Below are 15,384 nucleotides of genomic sequence, written 5' to 3'. Positions count from 1 at the left end.
CACATACTAAAAATGTACTAATTCTTGTGAAAAAATAATCATGAGTGGATTTCCCATGTTCAAATGGTATAATGCCACAGGATGGTAAGGACGATTGCAGTGAAGAATTCATTAGAGCTCCAGTCGAAAATCTCACTGTACTTCACATTTTATGATCCAACACATGTTGCTTTCTTTGTTCGCAGTGCAACAAACGCAGGGCTCCCCCTACATTTGTGTAATCTCCACCGGATGCTATAATGTTTAGGTAGTTTTGCTCATAAACCTTCAGGCCTTGTTTGGAATGAAGGAATTTAAAACATAGAAATGGTAGGAAACAAAGAATTATAAGTGAATCGGAAAAACAGAGGAATGAAAAACATAGAAAAGTTGTAGAAGCAGGCATTTGGAATGCAGGAATAGAAGATATAGGAATGGAATTAAAACACATAAAAATGGCCACCCCTGGGCTCCCTAAATTATGCATGGCCCGCTCCAAATTTTCCTCCAAGCTCCGCCGCTGAACAGACGTGCATTGATCTCTACGCTTCATTCACTTAACACACACGGTCAAGCATTGCAAACACACCTTACAACGATTTAACAAAACGACCTTGCATCAGCATGGATGGCAACCACACTTTCTTCACCGGAGGCTTCACCCACTCTAGAAAAAGATCACCCAGCGGCTTCAGAGAAAGATCAAATGGATCCACGCATGACATACACGTCTCCCTTCAACGCCATTTATTTCTAAACTGAAACCACCTACTAAATACTAACCGGTAGTCCTGTCACCTTTTGGGTTAGTAGTACTAATCCAGCACCTTTTGTAACCGGTTGCAACTAATCCAACAACTGCTGCTGATACACACGCATCAATGCCCATGCACACATACTGCCATCCATGGCGTCCTCTGTATCTGCCCCTGTTGTCTCCTTCCTCTCCTTGCTCACTGACTCACACACACCAATGCCTTGTTCAATGGAAGCTGAGCTCTTGAAATGAAATAAAGAAAAAAAAGGAAAAAAAACAAAAGATGAAGCAAAAGAAAAGAAAAGGTCTCAACTGAACATTTTGGGCCTTGTGCCGCTGCTCCGACTGACTGATGACTGACCGGCTGACTGACCGCTGGCCAGTCACTCTCTCACAGTCACAGGCCTTCGTGGTGAGATGAACGGCTGCGATCGGCTTGCCTGCCATGGCAGCCGGTCAACCGACGGCTGAGATGAGATGTCCGTTCGGTTTGGTGTGAGCGCGAGTCCAAGGCAGTCAAGGCGTGCACCAAAAGGTTTTTAATTGCTGTTCTCGTGCCCAAAGGGAAAAAGGGTGGCAGAGGAGTGGGACCACGGTGAATAGCAGGTAGCAGCTCAGCAGTTCCAGCACTCACCAAGCAAAGTTTCTAAGGTCTCTTCGCATACAGATCCTAGAAATGTTCAGAATTAGGGCTGCATAGCATTCTAGTTTGTACTTGCAAATGTATGGAATGGAACATTTTACCCTGCAAAACACTGAAATGGAATCAGTATTCTAGTTGATGGCCACAGCTCATAGATAACACAAGATTTGAATACAGAACTTGAAGATAAGAATTGGATTGGAGGACCAATGGATGTAAAGGATGAACATTCAGTTACTTTTGAAAAAAAAAGGATGAACATTCAGTTAACGTTAACCCCTCCCTCTATTTTAAAATATGAGCTGACCCGGTACACACCTCCAGGTAAGCGTGGGCACAGTTATGAATCACCATTTGTTTTCATTTGAAGAGTAGGTCTAAAATCCAAATGAGAAAATGACAAGGGCTACATTGCAATTGCCAAATCTGCTCACCTCGGGGGGGGGGGGGGGGGGGGGGGGGGGGGGGGGGGGGGTCATCTTTCTTTCGTGCACACCTTGCTCCTTGTACAAAGCCCAGAAGGCTGCCAGAGGGTAGCGTTTACACCTCCAGCTTGGTGAGTCTGGGACAACAGCAAGCAAGATCAGAGGGAGGAGAGAGATGAGCAGAGTGGAGTGAGAAAGAGATTATGGTGGTGTAGGCAGCTGAGTGGGAAGGGGAGGAGCGAGAGAGGGAGCAATGGTGGGGGGATGCGCCGGCGGCGACGGCGCCGCCGAGGGGACGCTCGCGCGGTGGCGAAGGGCGGCGGCCAAGCGGATCGGCCTCTCCTGCGCCTCGTTCTTCTCCTACGCCACCGCTCCCTCCCCGCCTTCTTCCAAAACTGTATGCGCTATTCTCTTTCTCCATTTCCTATCCTCTTGCTTCCGAGGATTTAAGGGCTTTGAAGGCAGCTGTTTCTAGGAGGAAAAAGGGTCCAAGAAATCGCTCATTTTTGCTGCATTGTTCACAATCTCATCAGACTTGCTCTGTTTTCGTGGTTCCCGTTGTTTTATCTTCAAGAAAACAAGATTCTATGTCTATTTGTGCAAGTTCCTAGTTAAATGCAGTTGTATTTAAAAAAAATTCAGGGCTCCATTTTATTGGATGGAGTTAATTTTGATTTTCCACCCGCAAAATCAATGCATCTGCCTCCTGTCCTATTCTGGCTTCTAGTTTCTTGCTCATTTTCCTCTGTCCCTTTCAGCCCTTTCTCAACTGCATTTTGTTTTTTTGCACCCCGTCATTTTTAGGTGTAGTTGTTGCGGCGTTCTTCCATCGAAAGCAGAAGTTCTTCTGCCTCTTGCCTCTTTTAGATTTCATCCCATCCAACAGAAAGAGTGCTCCAAATGCCTTCCTGGTTGGTTTTGGTGTTTTCTTTACTGTAAAGAAAATGCAAATAGTGACTGGATTTGGATTTTAACAAGCTCAGGCCACTTTGGTTTTTTGGACTTGCACAATCCTTTTGCCTTTATTTTATTCTTAGGGCCCCTTACTAAAATAAAATTACTAGTAGTCGATTGTCAACCTAGCTGGTTTGCAGTTCTTTGTACTATTCATCCATTAAAGGGAATTATTGCTCTGGCTCTCTCATCATCTTATCTTGTACTGGGAGAAATGTTAGGACTAAATTTGAAATTTGATCATCGTCCAACCATACCATGTTTACGGTCATCTTATTTTCGTCAAATTTTGACTCCTGATCCAGCCATCTAAATAAGGTTGAAAAATCTGCATAAGTAGCATTCAGAATCCGTTATCGTTCATGTGAGCGGCCACTCATTGTCTTGGGTACTGTTGATACCTTTTTCCCTTATTTGAGGACCGGAGATTGTTGCAAGTTGCTCTGCATAGGCCACATATTTTTATGAGACCAGTTTGTGTTCCCTAGAAATTTCCCCTTCTTTTCTTTAAAAATGTGCATTCTTTTCTTCCTTTCTTTCGCAACATTCAGTTTCCTTGGGACTGTAGACCAACATGTTATCCAGTAAATTGGCTGTTAGCAGTCAGCAGTGCAAATGTTTCAGCACTGTAAGGAATGACCATATGGTGGTTATATGTGTGTCTAGAATTTCATTTTGAACTCACATGTGTCCTTGATATCATTGATACATAAATAGTATGTGAAAGTACACAAATGTAGAACAGGACAACCTGGCCTTTCTTTTTTCCCCCCTTGTTTCTCGTATTTATTGTCCAAGCAATCTGAACAGTATCTTGAATGCAGCTGCATTGCAGCGTACATGTGTATCCTACTCCATAACACCTTGTGGGTTGTGATATATGCAGATCTCATGCTCGGCACTGAATGCGCCTGCAGACAGCAGTGATGGAGAGCAGCAAAAGATGGAGGAACCCACCAGCACCAGAGTGGCTGACAAGGTACCAGCTATATGTCCACTTGCATCCCCTTTTTCTTTTTTCCCCAAATGTACGATTTTTTATTTGGACCACAAAACTGTTCTTTCGGCAATCTCAATAATGGAACTTTTTAATTAAAAAAAATCTTTTCTCTAACTAATGAAGTAGTGAAGAGATCAGGATCATGCTTTCCTGAGAATGATGAAGATAGCAAGAGACAAGCTAATGGTTTATATAACAAGAGACAAACTGATTAGTTGTGGCAGCTGTGACAAACTAAAAGGCAAATTGGTGGTAAGTGGTGTTTAGAATATCTCAACGTTGTGAGCTTCACTCTAAGCCAGGGGCGGAGCCACCCTATCGGCGGGGTGGGGCGGCCGCCCCAGCTACCGTCGTTCGCGTCTCACAACCCTCCTTTCTCCATTGGCCACGAGCCGGGCATCTCGGGCACCATGGCTTGCAGACGAGAAAGAGCAAGCTGCTTGCGTGAGAAGAAGACGACCCTCCGGCCGCGCCTGATGTTGTTCTAAGGGAAACACAAGCACCGAAGCATTGCTTTTTGAAGCCTCTCTATCTACCTGTATCTGCATTCTGCACCGGCCGGGGGCTAGCTGATATTTTGCACGCCGTGTAGCAGGAATGCATGATATTCGAGGCATATCATCCTTTTTATTTTGAGAATGCATATCATCCTTTTATTATCACTTGTCAATTGATCTCTACACGATCTACAGGTTTCAATTTTTTTTTGTATGTTGTAATGTATGGTGCAATTACTACAAATTTTTCCTTCAAATTTGAGGTAACATATTAAAATTTCACTTGTGTTACTCATCTATTTTTTTCTATATTACCAGCGATTGCATAAGTGCTGTGTGAATTGGTGCATATGCTATCTGATTTAGTTTCTCACTAGAAGCCGCCCCACCTATACTTTTTTTCTGGCTCCGCCACTGCTCTAAGCCCCCCTCTAGAATGCTCAGGAGTGAAGTTTGTTGTCTCCAGTCTCCAAGATAAGCTATTTTTTGAAAGGAAATAACCTTTGAGGTGATTATGTTGAGGATTAAGGCTGACAAAACATACAAAATATGGTAACAATCTTTCAATTATTAATGATCGAGGCATCTGTAGTTTCTATCTTCATTCTCTGGCTCTGTTTTATGGTTTGAAAGGATGACAGTTGCAATTCACAGGTATATAAAAAGGCTGCATACATTCATTTAGTGCACATAAGTCTTATGATCATCCACATTACATCTAATAGTAATAGTGGCTCACATAATTGTGTTTGCCTTTAAAGTTTCAAAAATTTGGTAATATGGTGTTGTGATACTTTTTAGCTACTCTTTTATGTTGTCTCACATATGTGATGATGCTTGTCTCCCTAATGGTACATAAAAGTAAGAGCAGTCATTTATGAGCACCTTGTCATGTCAGCCACAGTGATCGGCAGGGGATATCTTGACCAAAAAAACTAGTATCTTTTTTTAATTATTTGAAAAAGCATTATCATTTCAATTTGGTAGACCTTTTGGGATTTAATACTAACATTTTGCGAAACAAATTCTATAATTTAATATAGGAAAGGACATTTATTGATCTATGTTCTTGCAAAGTACATCTCTTCCAATTTTCAAAAAAATAAGTACATCCCTTCGCCAGCTTGGTTGTAATGGCATTACGCAATTAACGTTGAAGCTAAAATTTGATCCAAACAAATGCTCCTAGGACAAGATGTGCCTGAGTTAACCAGTGATTTGGATTTTGGCAAAGTTTTTTTTTGTGATGAGCAGTCCTATTTATTCAACATATGCCAGCTTGCAATGAACGGTACAATTGCCCTATATTGCCCTGTCAGCATCTCTATCAATGTAGTTAGTCATCTCGGATGAGTGTTCAGGGCTGGTTAGTTTTGGAGGTTATGGAAGTAGGCCATAGAGCTAAATGATGCATTAAATGAAGTGCGCACAATCAAGTGACTTGCTCTAGAATGAGAATTTTATTATTTTAGATTAATCCTAAGTTTTTGCACTTATTTATTTGTGGTCTTTCATGGACATGCGGTTTACTTTCTAATTATTGTCATGTGTATTCTGATCACAATTGCAATATGTTGTGCTTTTAATTTCAGAATCTATGTGCAATTTGTTTGGAGCTCCTCAGCACCAGCAGCAGTGATGTTGACAATGTTGAGAGGCCAGCAATCTTCACAGCTCAATGCTCCCACTCTTTCCACTTCCTATGCATCGCCTCCAACATCCGGCATGGCAATATCACCTGCCCTATCTGCCGTGCACAATGGTCTGAGCTGCCACGTGACCTGAAGATTCCACCATTGCTGCACAACCAGTCGGATCCAATCCTTCGCATCCTTGATGACAACATCGCATCATCCCGTGTTAACAGAAGGTCCTCCATTCGTGCTGCCCGCTACAATGATGATGACCCGGTTGAGCCTTACACTTCGACTGAGCATGTGGACCCATGTCTTCGCTTTGCCCTTATCCCAGCTCCAGTGGCAGCTCATCATCATGTCCTCGGGCATTATCCCTGCGGACGTATGTTGCCACTACGACAGCACTGCCAATACAGCAGCTCCTCCATGCTTTCACCACCACAGATAGCTTCACCAAGCGGGCAAAGGCGTGCTTACCTCTCTGTCAGTCTTGCTCCGCAGCCAGCCATGGACTTGGTCCTGGTTGCCAGTCCTAATGGACCACATCTAAGGCTCTTGAAGCAGGCAATGGCACTTGTTGTCTTCTCCATGAGGGCAATCGACCGGTTAGCCATTGTCACAAATGCTACCACCGCAACCCGTGCCTTCCCCTTGCGTCGGATGACATCGCATGGAAAAAGAATAGCATTGCAGGTCATTGAACACCTCTGTTGTGTTGGCGGAACTGATCCTGTAGGTGCTATACATAAAGGCCTGAAGATATTGGAGGACAGGGCACATCAGAATCCAAGCAACTGCATCCTTCACTTATCTGACCATCCAGTCCGCAGCTGTGTTGGGGTGGACATGAACCATTCCAACATCCCAGTTCACCAGTTTCATGTTGGGCACGGTTTTGGGGTGCAGAGTGGCTTTATCATGCATGAGTTTGAGGAACTCCTAGCGCGGTTGCTTGGCGGTGTGATAGGTGACACCCAGCTGAGGATAGGGGAGCATGGGGGAATGGTGAGGCTAGGTGAGCTGAGAGGTGGTGAAGAGCGAAGGATCCCGCTCGACCTTGTGGCAGACTGTGGCTTCATACTGGTCGGTTACAGTTACCTGGAGGGTGGAAGAGAGGAGCAGCTGAGGACAGGTGAAACAGCCGTTGGTTTTGAAGAGAAAGGCGACAGCCGGTACTGTGGAGTGAGGGAGATGGGACTGAGCATCGGTGGCGAGAGGAGGAGCTGCAGTGCAGAGAGGCGGGATTACCATGACCCTTTCATGGCGCGGAGATGGGCGAAGCATTTCAATGTGTACAGGGCCTGAGTAAAAGAGCTTGGTGATCAGCTGCGAAATATGATTCTTGTTGGTTTCTTTTTTTGAATTCCTGCAAGCATCTGTGGGTGGTGTCTGCTTTTGTATTCTTTTTGTTGTGGATCTGAATCCCTGTAAGATGGTCTTGTCTCCGTGAAATGTGTGCAGAGTTTTTTCTGTTGACACATTCTGTTTGTATGAATCAGAATGTGAAACAGACCATACTGAAAATGGAAAATGGTAGTTTTTTTGAGTGATTTTGATAATTATGAATGTGAGGAAGTTGGAAGTGTTGTTCTTCAGAAGCACTGCCATTGTATTTGCATTATTTAATTAGCATGTGTTCTCTCTTCATTTGTGTTTGTTAAAAAGTCAAATTCCAGCAAATACTACTTGAAACAACCATCAAGTCAGGTTGCGTTGTAAAATTTCTATGAATTATTTGCCACAACGTTTTACCCATGCCACTCAGTTACAGCTTACACTTTGATCCTTGCAAGTTAAAATAAACAAGAATCTCGTTTTGTTTTTATTTCCTTGTTCTTTAACGGTTATGATATCATGTTTGGGTAAACTGGGTACAAAGATAAGTGCCTTCTTCATTTCAATTCGAACGACCCAGCAAACAGGAAGCTAATCAAGGTGGACTTTAACATAACACGACCAGCTCAACCAACATCACATTGACAGATGAAGTTTATCTCCTGTTGAGACTGCAATATTTACATGTTGAGAGGGCTTCCTTGAATTTTCCCCTCTTTGGTTAACACCTTTGCATAATTTTATTTTATTATCACCAAAATACATTTCAGTTGGATTCTCATAAGATGCAATCGGTGAACAGGGTATCTTATTTATCTGCTTCCAAGAATAATATGTACTCCCTCATTTTCTTTGTGGCGTATTAGCATTTGAAAATGCCTTTAGAAACAAACTTTGACCACTAATTTTTCTTAAAATATATATCAATTGTCACAAAAAAACCAATATCATATTAAAGAATGCAACATATAAATATATCGGCACAACTTTTACATACTAATCATGCATACAATTTAACTAATGTTGGTCAACTTGAAAAGATTAGTTTTAAATCGTAAGATGTCCTACATAAAGAAAAGGATGGAGTATGAATGTTATTTAGGCAAAAACAAAATGATAGTCACATACGGTATCCTATGGTACAATGAAGTAATCTGTTCAGTTTAAGCTGGCATAACATTAATTAGCATCGAAGTTGCGTTGAACACCAAAAAATGTATCAACGTAAATAGATCCCAAGCAAATCTACAACAACTACATGATGGAAGTCTAGTCAGCATCAGTTATGTGTTTCAAAGCCAAATATCCGGAAAACACCTGCAAAAAAGTTTAAATATAAAAACTTATTAAAAACTTTTGATTGTCACCACAAAAGTCTTATGAACTGAAACATTGAGCATATCGGTAATAACATGGTACTAGAAACCCTTGGAACAAGATAATTCTCTACAATAAGACGCCAAACAGATACAGCTGTTATCAGGTGGAGTTTTAACACCTTTGTATCATTTATTTCTGCAGGCCAAACTAGAAGATTGAACTGCAGCAACCATACCTTCATCAGCTTGGTATTTGTTTTTGTCATCTCCTGCATAGGCCAGGAGGTTGTACTTAGGATTCCATTCAACACTGTTCATAGCTGCTTTGCAAGGAATCTGATGAACAGATCGTCCAGTCTCAACATTCGCCTGATGGAAGGAGAAAATGTTAAAGGAACCATACTTCTGGCTACAATTAGTCTTGAATTATAAGTATTTCGCGGAACCACTCACAATATCAATGAAAGGATCTTCACTGGCATATGCAATGAATTCTCCAGTATGATTGAAGCTAACTGTTCTTACTGGCCACCTAAGAAAAAAAAGAAACAAACAAATATTTGTAAGCTCATCAAAACTGAAAATAGATAATAGTAGTTTGCAGTAAAAAAAATTACAGAAGTTGATGCAAGACCGCAAGCCGTAAACCCCACAAAAGTTTCTTCACTCAACACCCCACCCCTAATCCCCAGAAAAATAAAACGCCATTTTCATCAAAACAAACAAATATTTGTATGCTCATCAAAACTGAAAATAGATAATAGTAGTTTGCAGTAAAAAAAACTACAGAAGTTGATGCAAGACCGCAAGCCATAAACCCCCACAAAAGTTTCTTCACTCCCCCCCCCCCCCCCCCCCCCCCCCCGCCCCCTAATCCCCAGAAAAATAAAAAACTATTTTCATTAAAGACCAAGTGAATACAATGCCAAAATACCCCCATTGCCACACTTTTCCACCATTTCTCAGTTTCCATTATCTTGGATAGGCAGGGCCGCTGCTTTCCCACAAAAAATTCTCAGATCCTAACTCAAATATTTATATAAATACAATACTCCATCAAACGAATAATAATGACAACTGAGAAGTCATGCACAGGATTATAAAATCAATCAAAACTACTGCTATGATGCCATGCTATATTGCAAAGGTAAGCTGAAGGAGAACATACTCAAGTTTTGTGAAGGTTCTAATGCATAGCAACTCTTTGACATTCCAAAGACTGACAAGTGAATCTGCACTTCCAACAGCGAAGTACCTAGCATCAGAACAATTTGTAACTGTCATCAGCAAAAGAACTGGGTGCAAAAACTCTGGCAGCTACACAAATGCTTGACGCTTATTTCCATATCCTTGTAGATCAAAACTTGCTAGACATAGTCACTTTATAAGTTAAGTAGTTCAATACCATCACAGAGATGGCTAAACTGGAAAGTAACAACAAATATAAGGCTGTCATACAGGACCTGGGATACCAGATAGTCTTATCTAGCATAGACAAAGAATCTAGGCCCCACTAGCATGCTAATTTGCACCTTCTCTACGTAAATTCTGAAATCATCATTGTACACAGGCCTGGCAATATCCTAGCAAATCAATCAATCACTCCAAGGTTGCTCTTTTATCTAAAGATGAAGCTACAATATACAATTTCAAAAATTAGCAAAAAGTTTATTTTTCATCCCCTAAGTATTTTAAAACTGTGACATTCAGCCCTCATGCTTTAATTGGTGCAAATCGATCCATTAACTAATTATATCAGTGCACTAATCACCCCCACCTCGACTTAACAATGGTTTAGTGCCATCTAATGACAGTTTATGCCACATAATCATCTGATTAATCACTGCTTAGCGATGTAATGAGTCAAAAATATAAAATCCACAAAAATTTCAGTAAATTCTCTAAACTCGCTACCCATAAAATTTTTTAGGGAAAATTAACGGAACCAATTCACACCGAACTGTTATAGCGATGGACTCAACATAAGACATGGCTAGGCGGTGATTAACAAGCTATTGTTAAACGTGGGGATGATAAATGCATCAGTTTAGTTAGTTAAGGGGTTGACTTGCACCAAATGAAACATGAGGGATGAATGCCACACTTTTGCAATACTTAGAGCATCTCCAGCAGTCCCCCAATAAATGTTTCCCAATAACTAGTTAATAGGGATATCCCAATATCACTTTCACCGTTATTAGGAGAGTTGCTTTTGCATTCTCCCAATAATCTCATCCCAATCCAACTACCGTATTGGGAGTCACAACTCCTCCTTTATTTAGGGAGAGTTGGGATGAATTATTGGCTTGTCCCAATAATTATTGGGAAAAGGGAAAGGTAAATGGAGACTGTTGGAGCACTATTTTCTTATCAACCCTCCCAATACGGTAGTTGGATTGGGGAAAGGGAGACCGTTGGAGATGCTCTTAAGGGATGAAAAATACAGTTTTTCCCAAAAATTATTAGGAAAAGGTCCATTTTACTCCCCGCTTTGTCCGCTTAACCCCCTGGACAAAATTTAGGCTCACTTTACTCTCCTGAACTATTTCATGTGGTCCAATCTACCCCCTAATTAGATTTCTCTTTTTTGTTTCTCCGTGTATGAGCTGAATTTTGAGTTCAAATTTTGCGAGCAGATACAAAACATGATGCCTTATGTTAAAAAACTATACTAAGAATTTTTCATGGTTATTTTCATAGGTTAGGAATATTCAATACGAAATTGATCTTAGATATACAAAAATGTACAAAAAGTAATCATGAAAAATTGCTAATGTATTTTTCTAACGTAGAGCATCGTGTTATAATCCAATTGGCAAAATCTGAAATTAAAACTCGACTTGTACGTGACGAAACAAAAAAGAGAAATCTAATTCGGGGGTAGATTGGACCAAATGAAATAGTTCGGGGGAGTAAAGTGATCCTAAATTTTGCTTAGGGGGTTAAGTGGACAAAGTAAATAGGTGAGGGGAGTAAAACGGACTGTTTCCAAATTATTATATTAATAGCCAGATTATAAGTTGAATAGATTAGAGACATGTGGTAGGCATATCACGTGGATAGTAAGAAATAAATGAAGATCCTCGAAAAAAAAATACCTATCAAGGGGATCCATTGCAATGCAATAACACCCTGCTGTATGAGCATTCAATTTGCAGGGCTTCAAAAACTCAAGATCCTTAACCACCTCAATGTGTCCTGCATGAACAACAAACCATTTGGAAACATCAACATCAACTGATATGATTTAGTAGCACATGAAATCTGCCAATATGTAACTAAACAGTTTTATTTATTCAGTATTAATGTGATCTTACTGATGCAGAGTTAAGGAAAAAGCAGCTTAGTATCCTACCTAGCCCAGTAGTGATGAAGAATAGATCTCCAGCTTTATTCCATGCAATCTCATTCACCTTGAGGAAAGCAATGTAATTTAGAAATGTTAAATGACTAAAGCAACAATTTATCCATGGTAACACATTGCAAAATAAACAAATTGTGAATTGCATGAGATCGAAAAAACAAAGCTCCAAAAGGTACATAAATCAGTAATGTATAAATTAAACAAACTATGTAAATTCCACTTTTGATAAAATTCATACGGTGGTACTCATTTAAATATTCATATATCAAATTGTCTGTCTCAGATAAGCGCACATGCTCAGGCTGCTCAGTTTGTAACTTTGTATCTTCTGACAAGTATGTGTGCATGCTCATCCAAAAAGAACAGTTCGATCAAACAAAGAATTGATAGAAAATGTTTCACATATTCAAACTTCAAGTAAAATTTACCTCGTAATTAGCCTTGTGTTTTTTAACAACTTTTAATGACCGAACATCCAAAATCGTCAGTTCATCCTCCTACACATTACAACAGCTGTTACAGTAGACATATAATTTGATAATAAAACTAGAAATTTGTAAACACATAAGAGTGAACAATCTTCCTAAAACAATGTGTGATTTTCACAAGTATCTTAAATCATTCACATTCTCAGGAAACTTATGAATATCCATAAAAAGCAAAACATGTCATGATTACATCTAATTGCAGGATTAAAATGCATACATGTATTTCTTCAGGTGCATAGTTCCATTTTATATTGCAATGGCACTGGTGCAGGATTCAGCATCACAAAATGCAGCACTTGCAGAAACAGAAAAAAATTGCAATACAGCAACATTTTGTATTAAAACTCAAAAAAAAAAGTGACAATAGAACAACCCATCTTTTGTTATAGCATAAGCAGATTAATTTAATTCAGTTTTCTTATAAAATGTGTGCCAATACTGGCGTTACGAGAAAGAATTAGGCAACATGTGAACCTTGTTTCCAACAGCTATCTGAGTACCATCATGTTTATATGTGATGTTGATGTTTTCTCCACTCAGTTCAATAACTTGACATTTTCCACCTGAAAAAAAACACAAAGAAGTGCGAGGAAAGCAGGATCAGAACATCATAATATGAATGACAGGTAAACATCCACCACAACGAAACCATCATAACAAGGGAACAGAAAGTACAATGTATCATCCTAAGCCAGATATCAAGTAACACAATGCATTAAATTTACTACATAGCTTTCGCATAAATTTTTTACATAAGAGATTTTCCCACATCATGTTTATTGTGGACAATAGGAAAGAACAAATTCAAAAATAGATTTCATCGCTTTAAGATAGTAATGCAATGCATTAGCAGTGCTGAACAAAACTGTGCATTCTAGCACCATCAAGGATGAAGTGAACTGCTTACTTCGAGCATCCCAAAGACGAATAGACTTGTCAGCAGCTGCAGTAGCAACTGTATCAGGATGATTTGGATCCCAGCATAGCTGATCTACACTATCTGTGTGGCCTTTCAGTTCAATATCTTTAACCTTCGACTGTGCAATAAAATTCATTGATTCAGCACAGATAGCAGTTAGGAAATTTTGATGGTATAGAAACTTAAGACGAAATTCCACTCCGTTGTACAAATAAAGAAAAGTAAGTCATTCTTAAGGATGATGATCAAATTTATGCAGTTCTCAAATTTTAAAACATAGCATTGTAAAAGGTAGTAGCATTCACCCCTCTTGGGCATATTACACCATAAATCGACATGAATATGTGAATAGAGAATCTTCATGCTACCATTTCTTAAGGTTAAGGTCAAAACTTTCTGTCGGTTTGATGAGATGGGAAATATCAGAATAATGCAAATCTTTTAAATTTATCAATATGACTCATAATAAAAAGAGGGACACTGGACAGTATGGCAACAAAAAGGGGTACCCCCATTCTGTAAAAAAAAAAAAAATTGGTGGTGATGAAAGGTTACATGGCCATGAGGATCAATGCTCCAAACACGTGCAGTATGATCAATCGATCCTGAAGCAAGCTTTGTGCCTAGGCAGTTCCATGCTACAGAGTGCACCTAGTAACAAAATACCAGAATATTAAATATTCACACTGATAAGATTACCAATGAAATGCAGAACAAAGAGCAAGAAAAGAAAAACCACAAATACAGCTAAACTTTGTAGTGTCAAGTACTAGGGTAGAGTTTTTCTTTGAAGATCATTATGGGGACGATTTAGCAATACAATCAACAGAATGCAAGAAACAAACCAAGAAATCCTATTTCAGAATGTTTTTCTTGTGAAGGGAAAAGCTATCCCTTCCTAGTTTTCCTCATTGAAGCTTTGGAAAGCTAGACAAGCACAAGAAATGAACATTTGAGCAACTCCTGCTCCTTTACTGCAACAGAGTTCAACCAAAAGAGAGGGAATAACAAATATTACAGCCAAACTCCTTCGCAAGCACGTTTGGCTGCAGCAAACATCTTAATTTTTATTCAGCAAGCCCTAACATTATAACTCGAGTTTCTAAGTAGAAGGGCGAGCCTAATTTCCGCTCACATATCGTCACACCTTCTTCATTATGTCCAAGGATAAGAGAAACAATACGCCGCACAAACCAAAACCCGGATAGAGCCACCATGATCCCACTTAGATCCTTACTAGAAATCAAACTGGAGGACCCAAGGATTGCAAATTTCGCATCTTTGTTCCTCATTATGCTTGGCTTTAGGGCCTCACCCTACGAACTGGAACCGGAAGATGCAAAAGGTTGGAACTTGGATCCCTTTCTTCTTGCGAGATTTTGGGTTTTAGGGGCTCACGAAGAAATTCCGATGGCTTCTCTTTTTCGCTATATTGTGAGGGCGTGGAGAGGGCTTACCTTCTTCTTGTGGCCGTAGTATTCCCTCGAAACGAGGTCCTTCAGGTTCGCCCCGGGGGTCGAGACGCCGGCGGCGGCGCCACCGCTGCCCTTCCGCTCCTCTTCTTTGCCCTCCATCCCCTCTCTCTCTCTCTCTCTCTCTCTCTCTCCCAGTCAGTCCGTCTTGCTTGTTCTCGGGTAGGCGATCCTGGTGGATTTGATCTGGGCCTGATGGGCTGGGCTACATTGGGACTTTGGGCAACTTTAAGCAGAGCCGCCTGCACGGACTGGACGTAAGGATGGGATGGGATGGGATGGGCTCGAGCCCATTCGCTTCAGCTTATAAGCCGGCTGAAAAGCTGAAACGGCTGATTTGTTGTGAGAGGAAAACACTGTTTGGTAGCTGATAAGCCGGCTTAATAAGCTGAAGTGAACAGGCTCTAAGGTTGTTGGGTGTGATAAAACTACTCTCTCCATATAATGATCCTGCTAAGTCAGAAAAATTATTAATATAGTATGAATTTGATGCTTATTAAATTTTTCATTGAGATTGACCTAATACCAGCCGAAAACCTATATATCCTTCTCTATTTATCTTGTTCTGTGTCCGAAGGTGCGGAGGGTTGGAGCA

The 15,384-nt window shown here is 40.4% G+C and overlaps 2 protein-coding genes across 3 annotated transcripts; one reads left to right on the top strand and one right to left on the bottom strand.

Moving 5' to 3' along the window:
- Positions 1-1,853: 1,853 nt before the first annotated feature.
- Positions 1,854-7,438, top strand: LOC117843766 (E3 ubiquitin-protein ligase WAV3). Its single transcript, XM_034724465.2, has 3 exons — positions 1,854-2,201; positions 3,645-3,737; positions 5,848-7,438. Exons 1-3 carry the CDS (start codon positions 2,058-2,060, stop codon positions 7,195-7,197), a joined length of 1,587 nt encoding a protein of 528 aa, XP_034580356.1. The 5' UTR covers positions 1,854-2,057; the 3' UTR covers positions 7,198-7,438.
- Positions 7,439-8,296: 858 nt separating this feature from the next.
- On the bottom strand, positions 8,297-14,934 carry LOC117843767 (THO complex subunit 3). 2 transcript variants are annotated; one of them, XM_034724466.2, is made up of 11 exons: positions 14,775-14,934; positions 13,873-13,968; positions 13,306-13,435; positions 12,873-12,961; positions 12,339-12,407; positions 11,902-11,959; positions 11,645-11,744; positions 9,715-9,801; positions 9,000-9,078; positions 8,783-8,915; positions 8,297-8,544 (listed from the first exon to the last, which is right to left on the bottom strand). In XM_034724466.2, the coding sequence occupies exons 1-11, from the start codon at positions 14,889-14,891 to the stop codon at positions 8,507-8,509; spliced, it is 996 nt and encodes a 331-aa protein (XP_034580357.1). In that variant the 5' UTR covers positions 14,892-14,934; the 3' UTR covers positions 8,297-8,506. The 2 variants fall into 2 exon arrangements, with proteins under 2 accessions (XP_034580357.1, XP_034580358.1); XM_034724467.2 differs by lacking the exon at positions 13,873-13,968 and having other exon boundaries at positions 14,775-14,930.
- Between the last annotated feature and the right edge of the window lie 450 nt (positions 14,935-15,384).

The sequence above is a fragment of the Setaria viridis genome, chromosome 2 (genome assembly GCF_005286985.2).
Source record: "Setaria viridis chromosome 2, Setaria_viridis_v4.0, whole genome shotgun sequence".
NCBI lineage: Eukaryota > Viridiplantae > Streptophyta > Magnoliopsida > Poales > Poaceae > Setaria > Setaria viridis.
The sequence above is the reverse complement of the archived record's forward strand: the minus strand, read 5'-3'. Positions and strand labels throughout refer to the sequence as shown.